At 37.6% G+C, this 25,904-nt stretch overlaps 1 protein-coding gene across 1 annotated transcript; it reads right to left on the bottom strand.

Moving 5' to 3' along the window:
* Nucleotides 1-213: 213 nt before the first annotated feature.
* Nucleotides 214-20,877, bottom strand: cdhr2 (cadherin related family member 2). Its single transcript, XM_041796841.1, has 31 exons — nt 20,829-20,877; nt 17,075-17,140; nt 16,937-16,996; nt 16,701-16,840; nt 16,574-16,621; nt 16,405-16,494; nt 16,188-16,277; nt 15,956-16,078; nt 13,969-14,115; nt 12,394-12,469; nt 12,191-12,300; nt 11,732-11,938; nt 11,490-11,639; nt 11,214-11,375; nt 10,399-10,460; nt 10,053-10,296; nt 8,803-9,042; nt 8,648-8,717; nt 7,981-8,565; nt 6,181-6,252; nt 5,851-5,900; nt 5,594-5,745; nt 4,828-4,924; nt 4,655-4,743; nt 4,474-4,542; nt 3,844-3,979; nt 3,336-3,454; nt 3,128-3,241; nt 2,965-3,048; nt 1,219-1,282; nt 214-1,141 (listed from the first exon to the last, which is right to left on the bottom strand). Exons 1-31 carry the CDS (start codon nt 20,836-20,838, stop codon nt 980-982), a joined length of 3,888 nt encoding a protein of 1,295 aa, XP_041652775.1. The 5' UTR covers nt 20,839-20,877; the 3' UTR covers nt 214-979.
* Between the last annotated feature and the right edge of the window lie 5,027 nt (nt 20,878-25,904).

The raw sequence follows: 25,904 nt of genomic DNA, 5'->3' as shown, positions 1-25,904 counted from the left end.
TAATATTGTTGTTATTGCAAAAAATGTGGTAGAAATGTTCATTTGTGAAAGTAATATCTTATTATTTAAAGTTTTTCTATTAATTTATCTATTTCGTATTCTATTGCCATGATAAGTGCTTAATTTGTGTAATAAATTTGTTTCAAATATGCTTTCAATCAGATGTTATTATTGTACTGGTGACATTGGTGGTCTTACATTTATTCACAAAACAACATTTAAACAGGTTTTATTCACAGATTGCCCTTGTGATACATTCATTTAGATGTCAGTAAACATTTCAAGAAACAACTGCTTTAGAGAGAGTCACAAAGTCACTGAAGGAGATTTTATTTCAGCATCATTAATCGCAAACACCATAAAGCAAACATGTAAAAGTCTCTTTGTTTTAGCAGACATGCAGTCATATATAAGAAACAGTCTGCAGTGTATTTTGCTTCCTCTTTTTGGACTTTATTTTTCATAGCATCAGCTGCAACAAAATTAACATTGAGTGTTGATATAACATTTAGCAAAGCCCATTACAATGTAAATCAAACTTTTTTAAAATCTCACTTTGTATATTTACAAAAAATAACAAAATTTACATGTGCAACAACAAGCAATTGTTTTATTACTTTCCATGCTTCAGTCAAATGATTTATTCATCAGATGAAAAGAGAAATGTGTGCTTTTTTTACCTTCCTGTTCAGAGTTAGATCCCATATCTTTGTCCCAAATATTGGGAACAGTCAACTCATTGTTACCTCCCATATTTTTGGTTTACATTTTCCTTAACATAATTTATGAAACACATCACTCTCAAGGCTGTAAATCATGTGCATACATACCATGTAATATTACCATGGGCCAGAACAAAAGGTTATTTGAGAGGAAGAGTCCATTGTTTTCTACTCATAATTTGGTCAGCCTGATTGTACAGAGGAGCAGCGTGTGCCTATAGAGGCCTACTGCAGGCTCCCAGTTGTCGTTTTCTCCATCACAAGTCTGTGGTGCTGAACGTAGGGTTACCATAACCCTGACGAGAATTCACTGAGTCTTTCTTTGGGCCCCGCTGGGCAAGCACTGCACCCAGAGGCTCTATGTACTCTGGAGGTCCAGCGGTGCCCTCTTCTTCTTCATCCTCCTCCTGGATCATGTTCTAATAAAGAGCAGAAACTAGATCAGTACATGTTCCTGGAAGCATGACTGAAGATGGGATTTGAAATGCAAACTCACCATGAATGGTTTTGTATCCTTTTCAGGAAGGATCATGTCATCACTGTAGTCGAGGGAGTTGAGGCTTTGGTAAAAAAAAAAAGAAAAAAGATTAAAAAAAAAAAAAAAGATAAACAAATGAATAAATCTCCATATGGACAATTAATGATGCCTAAAAGAGATGTTTTTTGTTGTTTTTGTTGTTGTTGTTGTTTTTTTTTGTTTGTTTTTTTATTAGGACAAAAGCAGATACTGATAGAAGAAAGCCACAAATTCTATTCCAGGGTAAACTTTAATTTTCTTAATTCTTGTTCACATCTGTCTTGTTGTACCATAGCTAAAGCATAACTCAAATAGCAGCTTGGAAGCTACGTGTTTATGTAGTTAAGTAAGCTTTAGCCACGTTCGCAAAAGCTCAAATTGCTGATGCCAGCTTATGATGGAACTTCAGCGCTAACATAGCTAAAGCTTAAAACTCAAAGTAAACAATAAGCTACGTTAGCTCCAGCTACGTTTGCTAAAGCTCACGTTGGTGCTATGTAGAAAATGTAGCTAAAGCAAAGCTGAAAAGCTGCTACAGATACTACATATTTATGTAGTTAAGTAAGCTTTAGCTATGTTTACTAAAGCTCATGTTGCTAAAGCTAGCCTATAATGTAGCTAATGTGGCTAAAGCCAAGCTCAAGAACCAGCTACAGAAGCTATGTATCTATGTAGTTAAGTAAGCTTTAGCTATGTTCACAAAAGCTCAAATTGCTGATGCTAGCTTATGGTGGAACTTCAGAGCTAACATAGCTAAAGCTAAACTCACAAAGCAGCTATGTAAGCTATGTAGATACATTATCTAGGTAGCTGCATTAGTTTCAGCTACGGTTGCAAAAGCTCACGTTGCTAAAGCTAGTTTATAACCTTGCTAATGTAGCTAAAGCCAAACTCAAAAACCAACGACAGAAGCTACGTATCTACATCGCTAAGTAAGCTTTAGCTACAGCTCAAATTGCTAAAGGTTGTTTATTATGGAGCTTCAGAGCTAACGTACAGTGCTTAACAAATTTATTAGACCACCACCCAAAGTAAGGTTTATGCTACAGCTTTTTTTTTTTATGTTCCTGCAATGGTTAATACACCAATATGTAGAAGCTCTTCAAGCCAAATGATATTTTTAATGCTAAAATATCATTATTATTGTTATCAATGAATTTTCAAATTTACTGATCTACAAAAAAAATGAAAAAATAGTACTTAATATTAATATTTCTTGATTATTAAGTAAAATTATAGTTTTTTACTTGCACTCCTGAACAGAAAAATTAGTTTTAGTGGTTGAATGTTATGCTTGATTCATTTCTGACTTCTCAGAGAAGCCCAGTGAGCCAGCTCAAATTTGGGTGAATTCAGTTTGAAATTCCTCATTCCTGTTCAAAATGGTAAAACGTGGAGCGCTCACTGAAAATGAAAGAGTCCACATTAAAGCACTTCATGATGCTGGATGGTCTCTGAGACAAATATGACAGGTGGGCTAATAAATGTTTTAAGCACTGTAGCTAAAGCTAAACTTGCAAAGCAGCTATGTCAGCTATGTAGATACATTATCTAAGTAACACATAACGTAGAAGATGTCATTTTAAAGTAAATTCAGACACTTGATTGACAAAAATATTTGTATAATTTTAGCTTTAATATGTGTTTCATGTGAGTAAACATGCTGAAAATATGGAAACTCATCACACAGCAGACACTTAAGAGTTACAGGGAGCTTTTTTTTACCTGACTTTGTCCACATCAGAGCTCTCTTCGTCCAAGTCCAGGACCAGGGTGGTGTCAATGTTCAGGTTGAGAACAGGATTTGCCCTGTTGTGGAAAAAATGAAAGTCTGAGTAGTGCTACATTATTGGTCATTCATTTTTGTTTTTGTTGTTGTTGTTCTCACCCATCCATGGTGTATTTATTTGTTCCAGGCACCACAGGACCACTTTTCTGGTTGTCAGAGGTCACCATGGAGGCGGAGTTCATGGCTTTGGCTGCCTTTAGCTTCCTCTTGAAGCTGCAGAGTGAAGTGAGCATGTTTTAAAAACATGTAACATGTATGAAAAAAGGAATACTCCAAATATCAAAAGTGATGCCACATGTTGCCTTACTTTCTGCGAGTGCACATTAAGGAAGTGGTGAGAATAGCCAGCACAACAATGAGGCCTGCCAGCACGCCGAACAAGGCAAACTTCAAAATATCTGGTGCTTCAGGCACAGGAGCGGTCCCCTGAAACAGAAGAAGGAAATCTGTCTTCAGTAGGTGGTGTCTTTTAATGGATTTTATTGTGTTATTTAATGACTACTATTTAATGAAACAATTTGCAAGAATCATTAAAAAATGCACTTAAATAGAAGTGAAACAATATAATAAGTAAGTAATTAATAGGCAATAAGTAATAATAAGCAATTGTTACTTTTTATGATGCTATGATTTTCATTTAAACGTAATTATTTTAAAGGGAACTGGTGCACAGTAGGGAATACAGTTTTACCAACAGTAGAATAATTGTCCAAAAATATTTATATTGACATGATTTTCTTCTTCAATGAGTCTGATCACGTAACCTCAAGAACAACATGAACAGAAAATTAAACCTTAAAATGTGGTGTTCTTACAATATTTGTGAGTCCAAGGTCTTCCAGAATATGGACATGTTCAGGTGCAGAGATCATCTTCTCAACAGCGTCAGAGGTGAGCGCCGTGCCGTTTGTATACACAAAGTATGCCACAACAACAGATTTACTTGTTTCCCTGAGAGATAAAATGTTAATATGTTTACAGAATGGAAACAACCTCCTCAGAAACCAACATTAACGCTTCAGTATCTACAGGGTCACCAGCACCACCCAGTGGACAATAGCCTAACTGCAAGAGGAGGATATGCCTGGTTGGTAAAAAGGTTTTATCCAGATAGTTGTCATCTACTGTTTTTTCTACCCATAATTAATTTAGCCAGAGCTCTGGATTAAACAAAAAACTGAAAAGGATTAACATGATACAAATGTAGCATCTTGTCTGATAACCAGAATTTAACTAAACTTTAACTAAATTTTTTTTGTATCCACCTGACTTGTGCTTTTCAACAACTTTTTCTCTGACTTGCTTGGAGTGTTCTTTTGTCTTTATGGTGTAATGGTAGTCAGGAACATTGATTCACCAGTGGACCTTGGACCTTCCAGACACAGGTGTCTTTATACTACAATCACTTGAGACAGTCACTGCACTGTGCGGGTAAAGGAACTTACCTTGATGTTTCTGTGAGATCGTTGACTGAAACAATTTCAACAGAAGCTTTGGTGGCAGCAATCAGTGCCCTGAGGTGTAGAGGGTTCAAGAAAAACAGAGTGTAAGTGTTAATTAAATTAAATGATGGAGAAAAATCCCTCACATTAGATTCAAATTTTGCAAAAGCACATAGAAGTGTACCTCCTAATATCTTCGATTTTAGCTTCAACGTCTTGCTTACTGGACGAAAATTCAAGTTCGACTTGGTACGTCTCATCAATAGTGAAAATCTGCAAAATAAGAAAGTCTTCACATCCTACTGGATTACACCAGTGTATATATCAAATAAAAGTATTGCTTGATGACTTTATTACCTCTAGTACGGTGCTCCTGGAGAGGCCGCCAGCATCAGTTGCAGAGACTGTCACCAAATACTTCCCCTTCAGTGTCTCATCAAGCCCCTGGACGGTTCTGTGGAAAGCAGTGAAGCCATGAGGTAGCCAACATCAAATCAAATAAAAACTAGAAAAGCACTCGGACAGTACAGACCTCAGCCATTAGCCCTATCTCCCAATAGTACAGAATCCTTTAAAAAAATTCCTGAATCCACACGGTGATCTGGATCACTCCCAAAATCTAATCAGTTCTTCATTTTTGACATCTCCTGAAAATTTTATCAAAATCCGTCCAGAACTTTTTGAGTTATGTTGGTAACAAACTAACAAACCCTGCCGATCACATAACCTCCTTGGTGAAGGTAATAAAAACAGGCTGTAGGTGCAGACAGGTTAAAGATGACATCTAACAGAAAAGGACAAACAAGCACCAGAAGTAAAAAGCAGCCTTAAGACACTTTACACCAAGACTGTGCTAGTTTTGTTTCTCTGTAGTAATTTTGTTAATAATTTTGCATCTTAGCGGATCATTTTTATGTCTCTCTCTATTATCTTTTAATCTCTTTTTGTTCATTTAGGCACATCTTATTTTTTACCAGTTACCAAAAAAACAGGCTCTAGTCCAGGACCCCCTGGATCCTTTCGGCCTCTGACCTTTTCTTTGGTGGATTTGTTCTTAAAAGAATACAGGGGTTGCAGCAGTGAAAACCCATGTGAGCAATGGGGATGAAAATTTTATACTCACTCAATTCTTCCTATGAAAATTTCATTTTGCTTAGTGGTGATCGCCTGGAACAGTATTTCCATGTCCTTTATTTTATTGCTGCTGTCTTCAAATTCAACTTTAGTGACTTCAAACTCGACCTGCTGATTTATTTCAGAGTCCCGGTCTGTGGCCTGACAGCAACAAAAGACAAGGAAACAATGTGTGAAGACTTCATGTCAAAAATCTTATAAACAAAATAATAATCAAGACATTTGTTCATCTTTATTTATACTCACAGTGACTCCTGCAACCGACAATCCCTTACTTGCACTCTCTGACACCACAACTAAAATCAAACCACAGAAAATGTGGATGTCAGATTTAGATTCCCACTTTAATTTTAAAGAACTTGTTCCATATTGTTTATCTGCTTAGTAAGAATTTAGTAAAGCAGTAAAAAAATGAAGTTTAAAACCCACTCTTTAGTTGGATGGATTATACTGTACATGTGCAGTCAGTGACAATGAGTAAGGAGAAGACAGGAGGGTTAAAGGTCTGAGTAAACACTGCTATAGACACACTTTTCCAACAAATATATGATGTTGATCTCCATAATTTATACTCACCATAAACAGCATCAGAGTAAATGAATTCTGGGGCGTTGTCGTTAATGTCTTCAATGTTGATCACCATTAATCCTGAAGAAATTCAAAGAAAAAATGAGTTATGTAATATGTGCGTATGTAGGACCTTGTTTACATATGCTTTCACTGCTTCTGTGTCATGTTTAACACTATTTTATACTTTATTTTTATCATTTGACATTTTTGAGGAGGTTGTATGAGGCACTTGTCAACAGCTACAAACACTGGCCCAAGCGGATGCTGTCAGCGTGGCCTCTTTGAGGAGAGGAAGACAAGGAAGCAAAGCCATACAACCAAGCAGATGTTTGCTCCATGTAATTTAGCTAATTTTAAGAAATAAAATCTTTGGTGTTCCTCCACTTGGACTGCATTAATCATCCTTACTGCTGACCAACAGGCCCGCCCCAAAAATAGGCTGGGTCACTGAAAGGCTCAGTGAATGTTTCCATGACAAAATATGAATTAATGACAGGGGTGGAGAGTAAGTAATAAGATTTACTCATATTATTGTACTTAAATGTTTTTTTTAGAGGGTATTTGTACTTTTTGGGGTACTTTTTAAAATCACTACTTTTACTTCTACTTTTTGGGTTTTAACCAGAGCAACTGAACGTTTTCTACTGTACAGTACTCTTGTAATTTTTTCACCTCTGTTTACTATACAGTAGCACATAACAATGAGTCCACATCACATCACATGCCAAAACAGCAAAAACTTGAGTGTTGAAATCTCAGGGTTAAACATTTCTGAGTTGATTTTCTCACAGTGTACTTCCAGAGTTCAACTCTGTAAAGAGTCAACTAATCTAAGCTCTGCCTACTGCCATTTCAAATCTGGGGATATGTGCTGGCAGAGTTCCCCATCATGCACCTGGGCAGAAAGTTTAGGTGTGTTTCGTTGTGTTTGGATGTTGCCTGTTGTACATTGATCCCTGCTGGGGTTCTTCTGCTCATGTTTCTGGTGGATTTTTTTATGTGAGACACATTTGCACCATGAGTGAAGTTATTCACTGGGTTAAAGTTGTCGCCTGGGGTTCCTAAGGGTGTGTAGTACATATTAATCAGGATGTGTTGGCTTGTTATGAGTTTGACTCTGCCTTCTTGCAAGAGACCAGCCATGCCAGATATTTTGAAGAGTTACTGCTGTAAAATATTTAATACTTTCACAAGTGTAAATTAACTATATTTAGTGTGGAACAATATACACTTTAAAAGCGTTAGATTTATCTCTACTTGAATTCAGTGTACACTTTCAATTTTCCTGTAAATTATACTTTATTATAGAGGTGTGACTATACCTGAACAACCTGGCTGGAGCTCCATCTTTACACTTGTTGCTCTTTCCAGTGAGGGGATTTCCGTGAACAACTCCTCAATAGCTACTCAGTACTTAAAGTAAACTTTAAATTGAATACTTTTACTTAAGTAGATTTATGGAACATTCATTTTTTCAGTGATTCTTCCTGATTGTGTTTTGCTGCTCTGGCTTGATTTGTTGGCTACATTGCTTAACACTGCCCCCACAATAACTGAAATATTTGTTCTGTATAAGGCTATACATTCTTACTAAAGCAACGATGAGAGAATTTGCAATGTTGCAGCTCTAATAATGGTAGGTATTTAGGTTTGACAAAATTTGGTTGTTATGGACAAAAAGTAGGATGGACTACGTTTTGGGGCCCCTCCATAGGAATGAACCAGAGAAAGCTTTCCCACTTGTTTAAGTGTCTCATACAACCGAATTTTAAAAATACTAATGTGCTTTAAGGGCCAGGTGCTGACCTGTTGTGGCACTGTTGTTCTCTCCTTTCTCTGTGAGCTCGTCCACCACCTGTGCCTCTATCAGAACCTGGTCACATTCTTCATAATCCACCTTGAGCTCATGGTTTAGTGTAACTTCCCCTGTTGGGAGCAGGATGAAGTAACTACAGGGTGTCATAGATTCGCCACATCGGCATGTCATGGATTCTAGCTCATACACCAGATGGTGGATTGTGTCTTTATCACGGGCCAAAAATCTCCCAACAGCCTCAGCGATGGAGGTGTTCTCCTTCACCGACACAGGATCTATTGGGCTGAACTCAGGCCGCTCATCGTTCACATCAACCACATTCACAACCACCGTCACTTCAGCGCTCTCCTGCTCAAGATCTGCTGCCTCCACCCGTAATGTGAATTTCTGGCGTGCACTCTCATAATCCAGCTCAATGTCGGGGTTTACGGTGATGTTCCCAATGTAGCCTTGCTCCATTGGGTAAGAGCGTATGATGAAGCTGCCAAAGCTTCCATCAATGATGCTGAAAGAAATGCGGTTAAAGTCTGTTGTTTGGTCCAAATCCTCAGCGGTAACAGAGCCCACAAATGCACCTGGTTGGACAAAAAAGGATCATGAAAATAAAGCCACACATTCATGATGACTTGAACGGACTTTTCAGAAACAAATACAAACCTTTTTCTCCTTCCTTAACAGAGAACTCATAAGAGGGTTTGCCAAATTGTGGTTTGTTGTCATTGACATCCTAAGAAGCATCAAAACAGACAGTCATCATCACCTCTAGCAGAAGCATTAGTCTGTAAATATTTGTCTTTCCTTGAATTACTCACATCTACATTGATGATAATTGTGACAGTGGTGGATAGCGGAGGAACACCCTTGTCAGTGGCAGTAACATTAAGCTCAATTCTTCCATCCAGTGCCTTATCCAGAGCCTCACGGTCAAGCTCACCGCTGTTTGTCAGCACACCAGTGTCTGGATCAATGGTGAAGAGATCGCTGTACCTGCTGGTTTCTATTCCATACACAATCTGACTGTTTTTTGTGTCTGGCTTATCTGCATCAGTAGCCTGTCCAAATGAGAAACACATGAGAAGAATAGGTTGAGATTCACCCTCTATGGTAATAAACACAGAGGTACATCAGAGACATGCAGCGTCTCTGCAGCCATAGCAGTGACATCACAGTGCCAGTGCGGACCAAAACATGGCAGCTTCCTGGTGAGTTTACAACAAGATTACTAGATTGTATAGTGAGTTTTTTTCCATTCAATCTGAGAGATACAAATATCTATCCAACAAGATGAAATTGACTGATCATGCAGGGTTCCTTAATTTTCTGGCTGATGTCTTTAGATGGAGCTTCAATATTTCTACATAATAGTCTTTCCTTGTGATGCCATCTATTTTATAAAGTGTACCAGTCCTTCCTGCAGCAACAGCCTCACTACATGGGACTGCCACCCCAGTACTTCACAGTTGGGATGGTGTTCTCAGGCTTGCAAGCTTTCCCCTGTTTCCTCCCAATGTAACTTTGATCATTATGGCCAAAAAACTCAATTTTAGTTTCATCAGACCACAGGACATGTCTCCAAAAATTAAAGTCTTTGCCTATGTGTGAATTTACAAACTGTAATCTGAATTTTTATGTTGATTTTGGAGTAATGGCTTCTTCCTGGTGCACCTCTACTTAACTCAGATGTTGTCAAATAACCTATCAGATGCTTCCAAAGCAATGACATCATCATCTGGGCTTTCCCAAATTGTTTGAAGGCATAGAAATCTTAGTGTATGCAAACCAACTGTAACTAAACTAAAACAGGAAAAGTTTAGTCTGAGTGAAAAAAAAAGAAAAGTGTCTTCTTATACAGTGTGTGTAAACTTCTGGTTGATCTGTATGTGTTGTCAGTCTCTGTCTCCCAGCTAAAATAAATGTTGGATAAAAAAAAAAACTAAAAAATAAACTTACCTAACACCTGTGCAAGTGACTTAATAGATTTGAACAGTCAAAATAGTAAATGCCACAAGCAGGTAAAACAAGCAGGTAACATTTATCACTCTTATTTTTCTCTAACAGTTACCTGTATCTTTACTTCAAGCTGTCCACCCTCCTTGATAAACTCCTGGTAAGATTCTCTGTTGATGACTGGAGGCTGGTCGTTGATGTCTAACAAAGTGATCTCCAGTACCGTGGTGCCTGGCTTGCCGTCAGAGTCCCTTGCTTCCAGAGTTGCAGAATACAGAGATCTGAGCTCTCTGTCCAGAAGTTCTTCGCTTTTCACATAAACTATGCCTGTATCTTCCTCCACATCAAAATACGCCCGTCTGTATTGTAGATAAAGTCAATTCAGTGGGGTTTTCTCATTTAGTTTGCAAAAACACTTCACACTTCATTCATTTACGCATTTTGTGAAAGTGCAGACCTACATGCTCTCTGGAAGAAGATGGTAGGTGATATTGCCTTGATCCATGGTGTCAGGATCCTCTGCCTGTGGGTAAAAATAATACCAGTTTCTCCCAGTGATTAAAATAAAGGTTGGTTTGAATGTAGCCTAAGACCTGGTTCTGATTCACTTCAAAAGCTTCAGGAGGTGGAGGATCGAAGGGCATATAGGGCAAAAAGAGGCCCAAAATGCCTCACAAGGCCTCATAAGCGACTGTGGAATATAGAAATCAACACCATGGGCATAAACTGATACTTCAGTCTTTATAGAGATATTGCACCCTGTTGCTCCAGTTTCAGAGTCATTTTTTTGGTGTCCAGTCTTTAAACTGTGTTTACAGTCAGAGACAATGTTGTTAACCCACCTTAACACGATATTACTCTGAGCTGATTCAAAGAGGTGTCAAGTAGTCAAACTAGAATCTTTGAAGAGATTTTCATCAGGTGAAGCAGTTCTGACATAAAAATAGAGGACAGCCACTTGTACCAAGCCTGCTTACAGTGTTGTAGAAGTAGACAGGGGATGTAGGCATACCAAGCCAACAAGCCACACTAAGAGAGTCGCAGAGATGATGTATGGTCTTTTGTTTGCATAACAGGCAGGTTAGCGATTTCTGATATCAAGTCATCACTAAAGACACATTGTTAATGCATAGTATGGACAGATGAAGCACTGAAGTGCAGTCAACTAGTACCTGAATGCCCAAAACATACCTCTAATGTAAAATGTAAATATGACCTTTTGTGGATGTCATAAAGACAGTTTGATAATGTCATATTCAAATAGTGAAGGACTCACCGTAATCTGGGCCACTACTGTCCCAATCGGGGAGTGCTCGCTCACATTCAAGCTGTACGATTGCTCTGGAAACTTGGGGTTGTTGTCGTTGGTGTCCTTGATGTGGATAGTTACTGTAGCCGTGGACCGGAAGCTTTCATCATCTTGATCTGTGGCAATCACCTGAATCATGACACATCACAGGGAATATCTTAGCCTGAAACCTTAGACTGAAACACACTGACAGATAGAGCCCATGCTTGGAAAAGCTTTGTTCATCACTGATGTTTTACTTACCTCTACGATCATTAACTGTGTTTTCTCATAGTCCAGTTTTTGGGATTGCATGACCACGAGCTGAACGGCCCGTTCTGACGTGGTAACCTGAGGCTCCACCCCAAACACATCCTTGTCAGCTCCTCCCAGGGTCAGTTTAGTGCTTGGAAACTGGTCAGAGTTAAGAGAGTTTGTCAGTAATGCTGATTTCTATGGAAATAATTGTTGAATAATGCTCTCTTTTGGAGGTTTTCCTCTCGTACCTGATCCAGATCTTTGACTGTCATGTTGATAGGAATAGACCCCTGAGAGTTCTCTAAGACCTCTACAGTATAGTGGCTTTCCTCTTCACAGGTGGATCCACACACGTAAAACTTTGGAGGCTTGTCGTTGATGTCGATGATGTTGATCTCTACGCTCGTTGTGGTGCTGGCAAAGACACCGTCAGTGTTTTGGACAGACTCAGTGCCCTAGAAAAGCAAAAATATACCTTCTGTTTATTTTCTCTCTATTGCCGTGGACAGGGCCAGCCTAAGACAACTTTTTTGAGTTTTTTAATTATTTTTATATATTTTTTCCATGATAAACTGCAGCTGTAAAGCTTGATTAGAAATTTTTTGTAGCTATAAAGAGCATGCCCCTCATTACACAGAGAAAACTCAGTCACAAAGTCAGATAATAATAGAAGAGTAAGCTGATGTAGGTTAAAAGACAAACAGTACCTTCACAGTCAGGGTAACAGTGTCTGTGTCTAAATCCTCTCTGTCAATATCTGATAGCACAGATATAAGACCAGCGGGTGAGATCTCAAAAAGGCCATCAATTGTGGAATCTGCCAAACAACATGGAAAAAACAAACACATAACTAATCAGTCATTCAAAAAGGAGATACTCTCTAAGGTTTTGTTTGAGTTTAATGACTTACCTTCGATGCTATAGATGATGTCAGCATTGACTCCTGTGTCCGGATCTATGGCGGTCACTTCAAGCACAGGCTGTTCCTGCAAGGACAAAACATATGATCAAGAAATGGAAGAGATGTCCCAATATAGACATATAGATAAGGACAAAATTATAAGCTCCCTATGAACATTTCAGTTCTCTAAGTATTTCCTCAGTGCTGATAAACAGAGCTGGAACTTTTTAACACAGCTTTTCCAAACATCCTATTTTTATTTTAGATGCTTATGTTATTTTACCTTGCACATGGAAACTAAATTATTTACCAAAACCAAAATGTTCCTGGGTCTAAAATATCTGATGCTTAGTCAGTTGTGTCTCCTTTTTTCTGAAGTAACAGCCTGCAGTCGTCTGTTGCAGTTTTCAACAAGTCTCAGACTCAACCCAGCCCATTCTTCTTTGGCCAGTCTCTCCAGCTCCTCCAGATTTGATGGTCTTCTGTCATGGATCTTGGTCTTCAATTCCCCCCTTGAGTCAGGGCTCTGTGCAGGCCTACCAATGATGTTGATTTTAGTCTTCTGGAGGTAGTTCTTCAACAGTGACCACATATGTTTTGGGTCGTTGTCCTGTTCAAGGACACAGCGACGATACAGTTTTGTTGTTGACTGTTAAAGGTTTCACATGTCCTTTTTACTTCATGATTCCTCCACCTTTATGAAATTCTCAGTTCCAGCACTGAAGCATCCCCTCAGCATAATATTCCCACTGCTGTTTTTCACTGTGGGGACACTATTTTTGGGGGTCTTTCTCCAAGATGAGCAATATCTCTCAGGCCAAAGAGCTCTAGTTTGGTTTAATCTGACCAGAGGACATACTTCCAGTATGCAGAATCTTTCCCCAGGTACTTCAGTCAGGCTTGAAGGTGTTTCTTCTGCAGAAGTGGAGTTTTTCCTGCTCTGCAACCTCTGAGTTCATTGCTGTGCACTCACTCTTCTTTAAAACTACAATTCCTGACTTGGCTCAGTCATTCACTAGTGTCCTGGCAGTTGTTCTGGGGTCTATAGACACATCTCTCACTAGTTTTCTTTCTACGATCTTTGAAATCTTTCTCTCCCTACCTCAGCCAGGCTTGCTCTGTTGTTCAGTGTGGCTCTCTTTGAATTTCTTGATGATTCATCTCACTCCAGTTCTTGACACTTGGAAATGCTGTCAACTTGTTTTTTCTCAAGTCTAAACTGATTTCTTTTGTTTTTGCCATGATGCTTTCTCCAGAGACCACTCAAACCCTTACGAAAATGTTTATACTGTATGTAAATTGGAAGATAACCCTCAGTTTTATCTTGATTTTACAAGATTTGAGCATTACAAAGTTAAAGTACATCATTGCACAGCAGTGGTGTGTGCTCTGGCTCAACAAGAATGTCAATACAAAAGGGGGCTAAAAAGATTTGTCCCTGGACACTTTGGAAATATGTGGGAAAGCTGAAATTTTCATTGGGGGAGCTAAAAATTTTGTCCTCATCTGTATATCAGATTGTTGAGTGTAAAAAGGCTTTAACCTCTTTTCTTTTGCAGGATAATAAAATCCCTGTATACTCACTGGGGGAGAGTGCTCTTTAACACTCCCTATGTAGGGAACGTTGATGAACACTGGGTCGATGTCTGGGACGTCTTCAACCGTAATGACAGCAAAGGTAGCACTTGATAAGTATGTGGTGTCAGGAAAATGACACTTCCCTCCACCATCCTGTTACGAAAACAGATATTTAACAAGTTATGATTACCTCACACCACAGGACAATCTGTCAATAATCTTTAGAACCATCAGATTATCGGGCCTTTGCTAACTTTGGTCAGAGGGGGAATTTGGGCCTAAAATTGCAACTTTATCTAAGATTTATTTTGGGGCTTTTCATGCCTTTTTTCCATAGAGGAGGACAGCGGATAGAGTCAAAAATTGGAGGGAGGTGGGGAGAGACATGAAGGGCCACTGGCTGGATTAGAATCCAGGCCACCTGCATACATGGGTAGCGCCCCAGACCGCTAGGCTGTGTGTGCGCCCCAGATTGCCACTTTTTTTGTTGTTGTTGTTGTTATGTGTACCCAGGAGTCCACGTAACAAAAACTAGAGTGTTAATATCTCAGTGTTAAACATTTCAGAGTTGATTTTAAGTGTTTCCCCATTCAGTGTTAGTCCAACTCTCTAGATTCCAGTGATCTCAGCTCTGCCTACTGCCATTTTAAATATGGGGTTTTGACTTTCCCCATTATGCCCATAAAGGAAAGTGTTGAGATTTGTTTGAGATATGAGTTTAGATGTATTTATGGGTGTTTACATAAGGATGCACAATATTATTGTCATTATTTCTGTAACAAATATTAGCTTTAAAAGCGAATTATCAGTATCAGCAAATTAAAATTTCTGCCTATATTTACAAACAATATTTTGGCTGCAAAAATCTGCCTATATCAGCTGTAAATAAGTCAGTGGAGTTTTATGATGGACCAACAGACCTACTTCAGCTTAAGTCTTTTTCTCTATTCATCGTCTTATTTATCAAGATTTCCGCTTATTTATGTCAATTTTATAGGATGACAAAGTTGATTTTCCAAGGAAAAAAAGGCACTTCCTCAAGAAATTACCAAAAAGTCCATGCTGTCTCAGGTAAAGGGAGTACAAAAATTAAATTCCTGAAAGTTCTTTGTAACTATGTGCTTTTAAAACGTTTGTTTTGTCCCGTCTCTTTGTTTAGCTATGTTTGTTCCAACTAAGGTCCACGATGGAACATTTTTCATGAAATAAATTTGAGCAGTTAAAAACTTAAAGAAGACGTGGGTTAACAATTTCTCATAAGGAGCTGGTGGTGAGTCCCTATTTCCAACCAGCTGGGAATCACTGCTTTTAATTGTGTTTTAAGGACTGAAACGTGTTAATCTGTTCATCCTCAGACTGTAAATTGTGAGTTTTAAGGACATTTTAGGTCTGAACTACATTTACATATTGGTATTGATACTGGTATCAGCTAAAATGATTTCGTAAATATTGGCATATTAGATATTGGCAAAAACACAATACGGAGATCAATCAATTTTAGAGTGATCAGTGCTGGGATTCCTTTGCTCGTGTTATGCTTATTGTTGTTGTTTTTTAAGTTAGATATTTCTGCACCATGAGTGAAGTTGTCCACCAAGTTTGTCACCTCTTGATGGTGGCATCAAAAGTGAAAGGAAATAGCCCAATGTTGTGTTAAAAGTACACTTTGATGTGGAAAAACAATACTATGTGTTAAAATCAACATAACAAAAGAATTAAAATATTAACATGTACTAAAGTGCAAATTTAACTTGGAAGCTGTGAGACATATATAAACTCAGAGAAAGTGTTAAATTTAACTTTTTAGGTGCTGAATTAACTCTGATGACTCTGCTGTGATGGGGCTGAGCCTGTCTACTACCTTACAACACTGAGTGACAGAGTGCTTGGTGTCCGTCTAAAACTAAATGTATAAACAAATAGATGAATAAATCCTTCTGACTAAATGAGCGGTACAGCCAATGAAGCAAAGATGCCAAACAGAAAAACTTACAGTTGCATTTATCTTCAACCTGTAGAAAGTATCAAGATGTGTGTAATTCAGACCTCCAGCTAATCTGACTTCACCACTTGACGCATCGATGGTAAACAGACCTGAACCAGAACTTGGGACAACCTGGAAAAAAAGTGTAAATATTCCTTCAGAAAAGTTCCTGAAATGTCAACAGAAGATATTTGATTTCAGGTCTCTGAAATTACATCAGCTACATAGGGAGTTTTCTTACTTCATCGATACTGTATTTAATAGTGCCAGCAAACCCTGTGTCGTCATCAGTGGCCTTCACCTTGAACAGAGAGGAACCTACAGCAGTATTCTGGTGAATTTGTGGAGAGAAAAACAAAGTTTTATTGAGTCACCTTGCTGAATTTTGTACATCACAAATGCTCATAACACAACACGCTGTAATATGAAAAATAAAAAAGATGATCGGTTTAACTTACTTCTGGACAGTCATAATCATATGAAGCCTCTTCAAAAAGAGGTACATAGCTGTTGGTGGGCGTTAATATTATAAGTAGGTCCGCTGAATCCTGAAAAACACTGCATGGTTATATGATGTACAACATGAGAGGAAATAAAAGATAAAAAATTAACTGAGATGTCTCTTACAGAAGTGGTGCCATCAGAGACAACAGCTATGAGATCCATCGTATACTCCTAGAAAAAAAAAAATTGGATTTACTGAATGAACTCAAACAGAATTACTCCAGATAAAAGTCTCTCCCACAGATCATACCTGTCTATTTAGTGGTCTTCTCACTCTTACTACCCCTGTGTTTGCCTCAACTGTGAAGTATCCAGCATTGATCCCAGTGATTGTGTAAGTCAGCTGCTCATTTTCTAAATCTGATGCAGTGATGGTGAACGCATATTCACCTATGACAATAAAATCAGAGTGACACATGTTAACATGAGCAGTTTTCAGGTGTCATATCATTAGTGGAATAAAACTGGGTTTCATTAATAACCTACCAGGTGGGATGTCTACACATATAGTATAAGTGGTGACATCGATTGAAGGAGTGGTATTTGCTGGAGAGAAAGGAAAAATGTCAATAGAATTGTAAATACATCATGAAGAAATCACATTAAAATCAGCTAAAAACTCACCATAAGCTGTGTTGATCAAACACAACAACAAGCACAACAGCAAACGTCTGGAGAACCCCTCCATGTCTGCAAATGAAAAGAAAGAAACATCTTTTATATGACTTTGAACATGTTCTGCTTTTTAAGCAGTCAACAAAAAGCTTTCAAATTGTAATGTACAGTTCATTGTCATGCATTTAAAACGTAACATTAAAACATAGAACACATGAGCATATTATGGGTTATATCATTTGCTGCCTTTCAAAGCAACAACATCTAGAATTTTGCACTAAAAATTGGTCTATTATTTTAAAAAATATATTACTCTTATGTCATATATATATGTATGTATATATATAAATTAGTTGTTTCCAAAAGTTTTCAAAGTCACAAAAATCTGAATTTTTAGATGTGTATCATGATGTGTTTTCTTGCAGTAAATGCCATGACACACAAAAACACCATGACAGAAACGCTTACTGTTGCCATGAAAATATTGGACATTTAGCCTGTATTGCATAATACAGTGGGAAATGGTATTGTTGGCTGACCCTCTGTCACTGATCATTCATGTCTTGTGCTGCTAACTCATGATAGACCGTTGTTATTCTCTAACACTGGTTTCAAATTCTATCATACAAGTGCATGTACAGTGCCTCTCAGCCAGCATTTCCAATGTGGGCCCCATATGGGTTATATGTGGGCTCCCATGTGGGTCCCATGTGGGTTTGTCCATGGGTTCTGTGTGGGCCCCACCTGTGACTGGCCATGTGAACTGCAAGTGTGGATCAGCCCATATGAGACCCATATAGGCCCCATCTAGAGATTCTTTCAATTGCCCATGTTTACTACAAGTACACTGTAAAATCCAATTAGTAGATCTCAGAGTTTTCACATGTTTACAGCAACCATATTCCAACATTTCTAGTGTGTTAAGACAAAAACTTTGGATTTCACTTTACAGGGTCTTCAATTCTACAGAGGTCCAGCCAACTGGTTAGTCCCCCAATCAGTGAAATGATGATCACCTAAGTGCAGTAAATGTGTGTTAAGTAACTGTAGTATAAAGACACCTGTGTCTGGAAGGTCCAGTCACTGGTTAATCAGTATTCCTTGCTACCATTGCACCATGAAGACAAAAGAACACTGCAAACAACTCAGAGAAAAGGTTATTGAAAATTATAAGTCAGGGGATGGATACAAAAAAATGTCCAAGGCACTGAACATCACCCACAGTTCAGTTTAACCCATAATCAAGAAATGGAGGGAATATGGCACACATGTAAATCTGCCTAGATATGACCTTCCTCACAAACTGACTGTTCAATAAGGAGACTTGTGAGAGAGGCCACAAAGACACCTATGACCACTCTAAAGGAGTAACAAGCTTCAACTGCTGAGATAGGAGAGAGTCTGCATACAACTGCCGCCCCGGTTCTTCAACATCTAAACCTTTATGGGAGAGTGGCAAAGAGAGAGACACTGTTGAAGAAAGCTCATCAAATCTCCACTAAAGTCCAACAAAAGGCATGTGCAAGACTCCATGGCCAAGTGGAAGAAAGTTATTTTGTCTAATGAGACCAAAGTAGAGCTTTTTGGCCATTAGGCTAGTGTTATGTTCGGTGGACACCAAACCAAAAACACATCATCCCCACTGTGAAGCACAGCGGTGGCAGCATCATGCTGTTGGGATGCTTCACAGCAGACAGACCTGGAAGGCTTGTAAAGACAGTGGGTAAAATGAATACAGAAAAATATAGGAAAATCCTGGAGGGTAATCTTATTCAATCTGGAAGAGAACTACAATTTGGGAGAAGATTTATTTTCCAGCAAGACAATGGCCTAGGGCATACAGCCGAAGTTACTCAGCAATGTTCTGGAGTGGCCCAGAAAGTTCTGCTGCACTGAGTGACAACTGGGTTCTTGGTCACCTCTCTTATTAAGGCCTTTCTCCCACAGTTGCTCAGTTTGGCCAGGCAACCAGCTCTTAGAGGAGTACTCATCGTGTCAAACTTATTCTATTTGAGAATTACAGAGGCCAATGTGCTCTTGGGAACCTTCACTTCAACAGAACTTTTTTTAGCCTTCCTCAGATCTGTGCCTCTCAACAATCCTGTCTCTGAGCTCTGCAGGCAGTTCCTTTGACCTCATGGCTTGGTTTTTGCTCTGATATGCATTGGCAGCTGTGAGGCCTTCTTAGGAGAGGTGTGTATCTTTCCAAATCATGCCCAATAATTTTGATTTACCACAGGTGGACTCAAATCAAGGTAAGGAAACATCTCAGAAACAATGAGAAGGTGATTTTGAAGACAGGAGGTAGACAGGAGATATATGAGTAGTCACTTCTGAGACATTTCAGAGCAAAACTTCTCATACATTTAAATAAATATTTAAATTGAACATTAATATCCGATGTAGATCAAGCCTTTTCTATCATGTCTTTGATTATTAGATGCAACCAGGAAGTGACTCAATGCTAATGTGAGTTTCAGTCTAACTGTAGCTAATACTGTAGTTCACATGTTCTTCTAACAGAATATGTGGTTCGATTCCTCTTAGGGTTTTTAGTAACTCTGGCTTTTGTAGTCGCTTTTTCATTAGGAGGTGATCAAATATATACAGGAGTCAGAATCTAGACCTTCATATGGCTACACCTGTGTGACATGATTACATCATTTGAGCTTGTCACCCTGATATCGCATGAACACGGCCGCCAGGGGAATATGGTCCATTATGTAAACGCCAAACAAGCAGCTGTACAGATCTTTTTATGGTTTCTTTCTTTTAATATTATTCAGACACTCTGTAATAATTGTAATTACATTATTAGAAAATATGTGATAAAAATATAGAACTGTTGCAGTTAGACATATTAAAGATGCATGAAGGGAATCAACAGAAAACTGGAAATGACCTGATTTAGGTCTATGGCTTGTAATTTACCAGCATGTCTTGCATGGACACACCCAGGAAGGCAACATAACAGCAAAACAGCACCTTGCTTTCGTCCTTGTAGGTTTTATTTTATAGTTTTGACAAAGTTATAGGTGAGGCAGAGCTATTAGACTGACACCTCCTTTATGTGACACAATGATACATTCTACATGTCTTTCCAAAGGTAAGCACAAACTTTTAAAGCAGTGATTACACTGCCATAAAGTAGGATCAATATGCGATAAACATGTAAGATGGAGGCAGTTTCCTTGTATTTTTAAAGCCACAGAACATTTGAATATCATCAGCTTAGGTGTTGACATCAAGACACTAGAATTAAATCAGGAAATCTGACTTATTTTCATGATTTTGATGATGATATTCGATGTATTCCCTTTCAGGAGTAAAGGAATACAGTGTTAATGGTGATGTGTCTAAGTTTAAAGAATAATCTCATCTTTCTGAGAGCTTTGTCATCATTTCAAGAGTTTTTCTTGATGAAAATAAATAAATATCCACTTTTTAATAGGTTTTGGGTGTGATGAAAATGATTAAAATGTGAGTAAGTTGATGATACTGTGACTTCAGATGACAAATTATTTTTTAGCGTCATATTTTTTCATCAAAACACAAATAAATGCTTCAAAATGATCCTGTATTTAAAGCTGATCATGGGAGACTGCAGAGAACACACTTGTTGCTTCTAATCAATGTCATATAATAAAGCAAAACAAGAAAAAGAACTTTTCTTTTAAAAGGCAGTCACATTCATGTGTGGTGACTGAAAACAGCAATCTACCAACATTAAAAATGTAACTTCAAAAGTTTCCATCTTACTTACCAGCCGACATGCACCTGAGAGTTTCTCCCTTACTGATGTCTGATGAGACCTTTGACTCTTGTTCCCTCTTATGATTATCAACTGAAGGCTGTAAAAATGAATGATTAACATGGAGACACGCACATCCCATCCAACTGCACAAGATCTCTTCCTCTTTCCCGGTGACAGAAATCCCTAAAAGCAGCATCCTGAACTGAAACAGTACAAGATAGCTGGGCCCAAAATGTCCACTTGTTTGCTCTCATACATGGTCACATTCTGTTTATGCCTGATTAGAAATGACACACAGAAAAACGCCTCATCCCATCATTGGCTGGCCGGTCCCGTCAACAGGAAAACATGGCATGGTGCCACACTGGCTCACGAAAGTCCAGAGCAGAGCCCAGGGGCGTCTGAACCGCTCTTTTGTTTTAAGTTTGAAGTGGTAGAGAATTTCTGCTTCTATTGAGTAAACTGGATGTGGCCAGTAGCCTTTTTATAAAGTATGTCTCATCAGACACAATCACTGAATGCCTCATTTTTTTCAGAAACCACACATCCATGTACCTTCCTAATGAGCCCCCAACCAAACCCCACCCCTCCTCTTTAGGCCGCCTTCCTAATGAACCACCATCACACAAAAGATTATCTTTTCCTCTACTCAGTGGCTTCATTCATTAACATTTGCTTCAGCACTGCACACCTCTAAGAGTATTTGTTATACTTCTGATGTTTAACCTCCTAAGACCCTGCATGTACATGAGGACATTACATTTGGCTTTCCCACAACAGAGTTATAATTTCGGCTTTTATAGTTGTTAAGATTTTTGTCCTGAAGGCCCATAAAAGTTTAATTAGCCTGTAATGTTGGGAGGATTTGCCATTTTCCAGTATTTGCATGGAAACTTGGGGGATCTGAATATTTTAAAGAGACTCAATGGGAATTTGTGGAAATTTGGTAATCGCATTTTTAATTTAAAATTTCAAAAGACTGTCATTGAAATTTGGCATTTCAATTGGGGATTTTTGGGTGGAGGGATTCTTGAAATTTTTCCAAATATTTTCATGGAAATTTGTGGGAATTTGCTTAAAAAATGCTGTAGTATTTTCAAGGAATTTTGAGGAAAGTATTTGTTGGGGAGAATTTTCTTTGAATTTTTGTTAGTCTTTGCATTAAACTTTCAGGGATATATTTGTATTTTCAAGAATTTTAATGGGAAATTTTAGGGAATTTGTTTAGATGTTTGGGGGAATTTCTGTCATTCTGTGGAATTCTAAGAAAAGTGTATGTAGTTTTAAAGTACATGTAGTTTTTTGGCAATTTGTTTTGAGATTTCAGGGGAGAATGTGGTGAGAAATTTTCTAGAATTTGCAAATTTGGTAAATGCATTTTTTAATTTTAATTTTAAATTTGGGGGATTTTCTTTTAAAACGTTCTGGTATCGTCATGGAAATGTATTTGTTATTTTGGGGGAATTTGATGGGTGGTTTCTGGAAATTTGCAAGAATTTTCATAGAAATTTGAGGGAATTTGTTTGGATGTTTGGGGTAATTTCTGTCGGTTTCATGGAATTTTGTAAAAGGTATTTGTCATTTTGGGGAATTTTACAAGAAATTTTAAAGGAAATTTGCTTGAAGAATTTGTGAGATTTGTTATGGGAATTTGCAATTTTGGGGGAAATTGTTTTGAAATTTTGCTTTAAAGATTTTCTGCATTTTCATGGAAATTTGGGAAGAATTTTCATTGGAATGTTTAGGTTTTACGATAAAGTCCCTTAAAACATTTTGGGAATATTTGAAGAAATTTTTGAGTATTTTTATGGGATACTTAGATCATATGTTTAAGAATTTTCACAGAATATTTAGGGAATTTCTTTGAAATTTCAGGGAATTTGTGTGGATTTTGGAAAGAAAAACATTTAATGGAAATTTTGTTGATGCTTGGCCTTAGCAAGTCCTTGTGGTCCATCATCAAATAAGAAGAAAATGACTAAACCATACTTCTCTGAATGACTGAGACCATTCTGACCGACTGAAGCCCTCCATCTTCTTGCCAACAGATGCTCTGATACTGCTCCAGTGCTCTGTTTTCTCTACCTGCAGTAAATTTGTGGACACCATGTGATAAAACAAACAAACAAAAAAAGAAAAACTACTTTCTGTTCAAAGACAAGGCTGGGCTTTTAAACGTATCAGGTCCTACTGATCCCCAGAAAAGTGTGAGCAACTACAAATGCATTCCAGACAAAAGCTCAAGTCTCAGGATGTTAAACTTATGGCATTATGAAAAGAAATAATCAGAGTAAAAACACATAAAAATGTTAAAATTGTACAGAGTGTACTTTTACATGTTCCAACAGTACTTTTAATATCCTTAACATTAAATCTAAAATCGTAGTTGATTTCACAAAAGCTGTTTTGCCTTAAAGTGAATTAAAATGTGCTGAGATGCACTTACCTCTCCTGTGAGAGTTTGGCTCACTAGGCTGAAGGTAGTTAATGTGGTTTTAATAGGGACACACTTGTCATAGCATGTAGCAACTACATGCTAGCAACTTCAAGAGGCCGGTTTTCAGGACAGCAGGGCTTTAAGCTAAATGCTAACATGAGCAGGTATTTTAAAAATGATAATGCTCACAAGACAGTGATTAGTTGGTATGGTGTTTACTCATCGTCTCATATAAATGTGTATCATAGAGTGTACACAGTCTGAGTGATGTCAGCCATCTGAGGCTGTCTTTAGAAGCAAGGCTGTGGTGGTCAACATACTGAATGAAATGTCGTCAATCTAATACTCAGGTTGGAGCTGAGGCAGGCCTCAGGTTAAGGTCTCATGCTTTAAGCAACACAAGAATTTGACTATGGATGACCCAATTTGATCTTGTTTCATTTGTTTGTGTGTGTCCTATAATCTTATAAAAAAAATATTACTGTTTTTATAGTCACTACCATCTTTGTTATGTACAAGGATTCAACATTTATGCATCAATACAGTTGGAAAAATGAAAATAGAATTGTTTTATATGGGGATAAATAAATCCTTGCTTATACAACTATAATTACTCGTACTTCTTGATTAAATCTGTTCAAGATTGATGACAGACATCCCAGAGATATTTTCCTGATATCTTATCCAATTAGACTTTGGTTTATGGCTTACAGTGCTGAACACAACACTGTCACTCCTCACCCAGCAATAAAGAAGTATAAATGGGCGGGAATGTAATAAATGACTGCTGCAAAAGCAATGCCAGGAAACAGAAACATAAGTTAGAAAAAAGAATCTTGACTCAGAGTTTCCAGGGTTTATCTCAGGGTGATGTCCTTCCACATAGGCACGCTGGCAAAATAAGTCCTGATAAGTTAGCTGTCTAATAATTCAATAAACTATTATACACACATCATGTTGTAGTAACTGTGTATAAATGAAAGTGTTTTATATCTGAGTATTTTTTTAAATAAAAATTAGTAACAGGTCACCAAATGTGGAAAGTAACTCTGCTTTACTCAGATTACAGTAACTGAGTAGTTGTTTTGGGTAGTTAAGTCAATTTTAATCAGAGTAACTGTGCTTTTACTTGAGTACAATATTTGTGTACTTTTACCACCTCTGCTGATCACAAGAATGTAAAGAAATCAGAGGGCTGATTTAACATGGGTCAGATCAATTAGGTAACCCTACCTGATTTATTGTTAAGATATTATTACTAAATTCAGCCTCCACACAGTCAAATGAAGAGAAATATGCACCGTGTAAGTATGGACGGCAAATTCATCTTTCATACTTTTTTCTTTTGAGGCTTAAAAAATAAGATAATTCATGTACACAGATTAAAATATCCAGCCAGATCTACTTAAAACACTTAGACAACTATTTTAGTAGATCAAGCCAGATTGATTCTTGTATAAATCACACATTTTTTTCATACATGAACAAAAGAATCCACATAAACTGCATTTTTAAATTAGATTCAACAAAACTTTGAATCGCTTATCTTTTCCTTTGTAATAAATGGCATTTCAATCAAGCCCAACTTGTATTCATTAATAAGTTAAAATGAAAGTACTTTTTGTTTAAAAGTGTCATCTTTAAAAGATGTAATTAATGACATCAAACAGGGCACCATGGGTGCTCTCTCACCCATGGTACAAAAGTGTTAAATATCAATAACACCAATGATCCATCTGAAACATGAAAAAATGAATCCCAGCAGTGATCAATGTGCAACAGGTAACATCTAAACTCACCTAAACACATCTAAAACACATATAAGCAATCTGCCCATTGGCATCATGGGAAAACTGCCTACATAACCCCAGTTTTGAAACCCTCCAGCCCTGCCATGTCCTCAGTCAACAGCTCAGCTGTGTCTGACTGTTTCAATAGCTCTTTATTGCTTATTTGGAAATACCCACAATGCACCACAGGAGGCATAGATGGTTCATGGGTAATGTAGTACTTTGAGTTTTGAAATACAGATTGAAGATAAGAAGATCAGGTTCTGCTCTGTGGATAAACTTCGAAAGACTGGCTTATTTAGTCCAATGTCTTGTGTTTTATCAAATAAAAAAAATAACTTAAAAACTAAATGTATTTATGTAAAGCTATATTTCTATGATATCACAGAATAAATTAAGTTAACCCTTTAAAGCCTTTTGATACAGTTTTGTGAGACCTCTGTCTTATCAACATGGTCAATAATTTCCTTAAAAACCTTTTGTATACAACCTGATAAATGATTCAGATACCCTCCAGTACATTATTAGTTGCTAAAAAAAATAAGCCCCATGTGTCAAATCTGATATTTAAAAAAAAGCAAAAAAGAGGTGAAAAAAGAAAGACAGAGATGTGAAATGTTGTGGCTTTTTGGGGGGATTTTGGTTAAGGTTAAATAAAAATCTCAGTTCCAAAATATTACATTTTTTTAGCTATTATTTGAAATATCGGGTGTACATTTACAGGGTTGCACCAATAAAAAGGCATATTTTTTATATCTTAATATAGAATTCTTGCTGTTTAATAAATAGCTTTTGGGTCCATTTTGAAAAGGTCATATTTATATTAATACTGCATGGAGTCTTCAAGCGACATTTCAC

This window comes from Cheilinus undulatus, linkage group 10 (assembly GCF_018320785.1).
Source record: "Cheilinus undulatus linkage group 10, ASM1832078v1, whole genome shotgun sequence".
Classification (NCBI taxonomy): domain Eukaryota; kingdom Metazoa; phylum Chordata; class Actinopteri; order Labriformes; family Labridae; genus Cheilinus; species Cheilinus undulatus.
This window is presented reverse-complemented; position numbering and strand designations above follow the sequence as displayed.

Coding starts and splice junctions, on each gene's coding strand:
- cdhr2 (XM_041796841.1), bottom strand. Junction 16,079..16,187: donor TTAAATACAGTATCGATGAA/GTAAGAAAACTC, acceptor CTTTTTTTCCAG/GTTGTCCCAAGTTCTGGTTC. Junction 6,253..7,980: donor GAACAACAGTGCCACAACAG/GTCAGCACCTGG, acceptor GAATTTCTTCAG/GATTAATGGTGATCAACATT.